The sequence below is a fragment of the Juglans regia genome, chromosome 12 (assembly GCF_001411555.2).
Source record: "Juglans regia cultivar Chandler chromosome 12, Walnut 2.0, whole genome shotgun sequence".
In the NCBI taxonomy this organism is placed as follows: domain Eukaryota; kingdom Viridiplantae; phylum Streptophyta; class Magnoliopsida; order Fagales; family Juglandaceae; genus Juglans; species Juglans regia.
In genome coordinates this window covers 7,466,573-7,467,832 of record NC_049912.1, presented here as the reverse complement: position 1 = coordinate 7,467,832, position 1,260 = coordinate 7,466,573, and the positions used below count along the sequence as shown (strand labels likewise).

Here is a 1,260-nt window from a genome sequence, read left to right as displayed (position 1 = left end):
GCATTATTTGTCGACATCCATTGATCGTCGACAATCTTAAACTACGTACACTTTACTAGAAGTGGAACCTAGCTCGCTATCAAGAATTAGGACCCATGCATATTGCTTATTCTCTTACATGTATACCTTAGCCTAACAACAAACACTGCTTAACCTCTCTTATAAGTCTGATCTCTCTAGTTCTGATCCTTGACATGGAACTCTGCGTAGGGCTTCTTAGTTTCTAGAGAGAGCAAGGTGCACCCCAGGATCATGGTGAGTGCATGAACAACTGTAGAGGATGGAGTTGTTAATGCTCTGCACATTGCTGTTCACGAATGCCTTCATGGGCATTGAACTTGGCACTTTTCCTTTATGACTTTTATTCTTCTTCAGATTCCCCACGGCCTCATCGCTACTAGTGCTTTGCCTGTCATTGGCATGGCTTTTTGTCTTGGGATTTTTATTCTTGTGAACAACTTCATGTTTCTTTGAGGACTGGATTAGTTTCATGAAGGCGCCTTTGTTTTCTCCTGCAATTGTTATAACCCTCATACCCACTTTCTCTAAATTCGAAATATTTTTGCAACTACTTTTCACCATCTTATTGGTTTCATTTTCTTTTGAAACTTCTTCCTTTCCAATGGTCTTGATCCGAACCACCACATCTTTCTGCTGGACCTCCATTTGGATCTTCTGCTCAAGCTCACCCAGCGACTTCAATTGGGAAGGCAAAATGGTCAAAGCAGATGGTGGTGGAGCCGTGGGCTTGGGCTTAGGGGATTGAGGTAAGGTTTGAACAATAGGCTCAATGGTTTTCGGAGGTTCTGGTGCTAGCGGGGCAGTACCTCTGGCTGCGGGACTAACAACCGCAGATGGTCGTGGGGTGGGTTCTTGAGATTGAGGTTGTTGAAACGTCCCGGCCAGTGGCCTTATTGATGCAGGCCTAACCATTGGTGGGCGTGGCTCTGGAGCAGGGGCAGGGTTCGGGATTGGATCAACAGGGGCGGTTGGGCGAGCTAATATTGTAGGTAAACGGAACAAAGGACGAGGGCGGGAGGCCTGGGTCTCCATTATTAAGATGATTTGTGCAGAACTGAGTCAAAGAGAAGAACAACGAAACAAGCTGAAACCTTGGAATGGGCACAGAGATAGAGGTCTCGCAAGTGCTGTTATTTATAATTAAAGGCATGATAGAGCTTTGCTCATTATGGTATCTTTATTTATTAATGTACAGATGTCCTCTTAATTCCAAAGGGTGATGCTAATGGACCGCCGGCT

At 45.1% G+C, this 1,260-nt stretch overlaps 1 protein-coding gene across 1 annotated transcript; it reads right to left on the bottom strand.

The window, feature by feature from the left end:
* Positions 1-216: 216 nt before the first annotated feature.
* On the bottom strand, positions 217-1,053 carry LOC118344001 (max-binding protein MNT-like). Its single transcript, XM_035683730.1, has one exon. It carries the CDS (start codon positions 1,051-1,053, stop codon positions 217-219), a length of 837 nt encoding a protein of 278 aa, XP_035539623.1.
* Between the last annotated feature and the right edge of the window lie 207 nt (positions 1,054-1,260).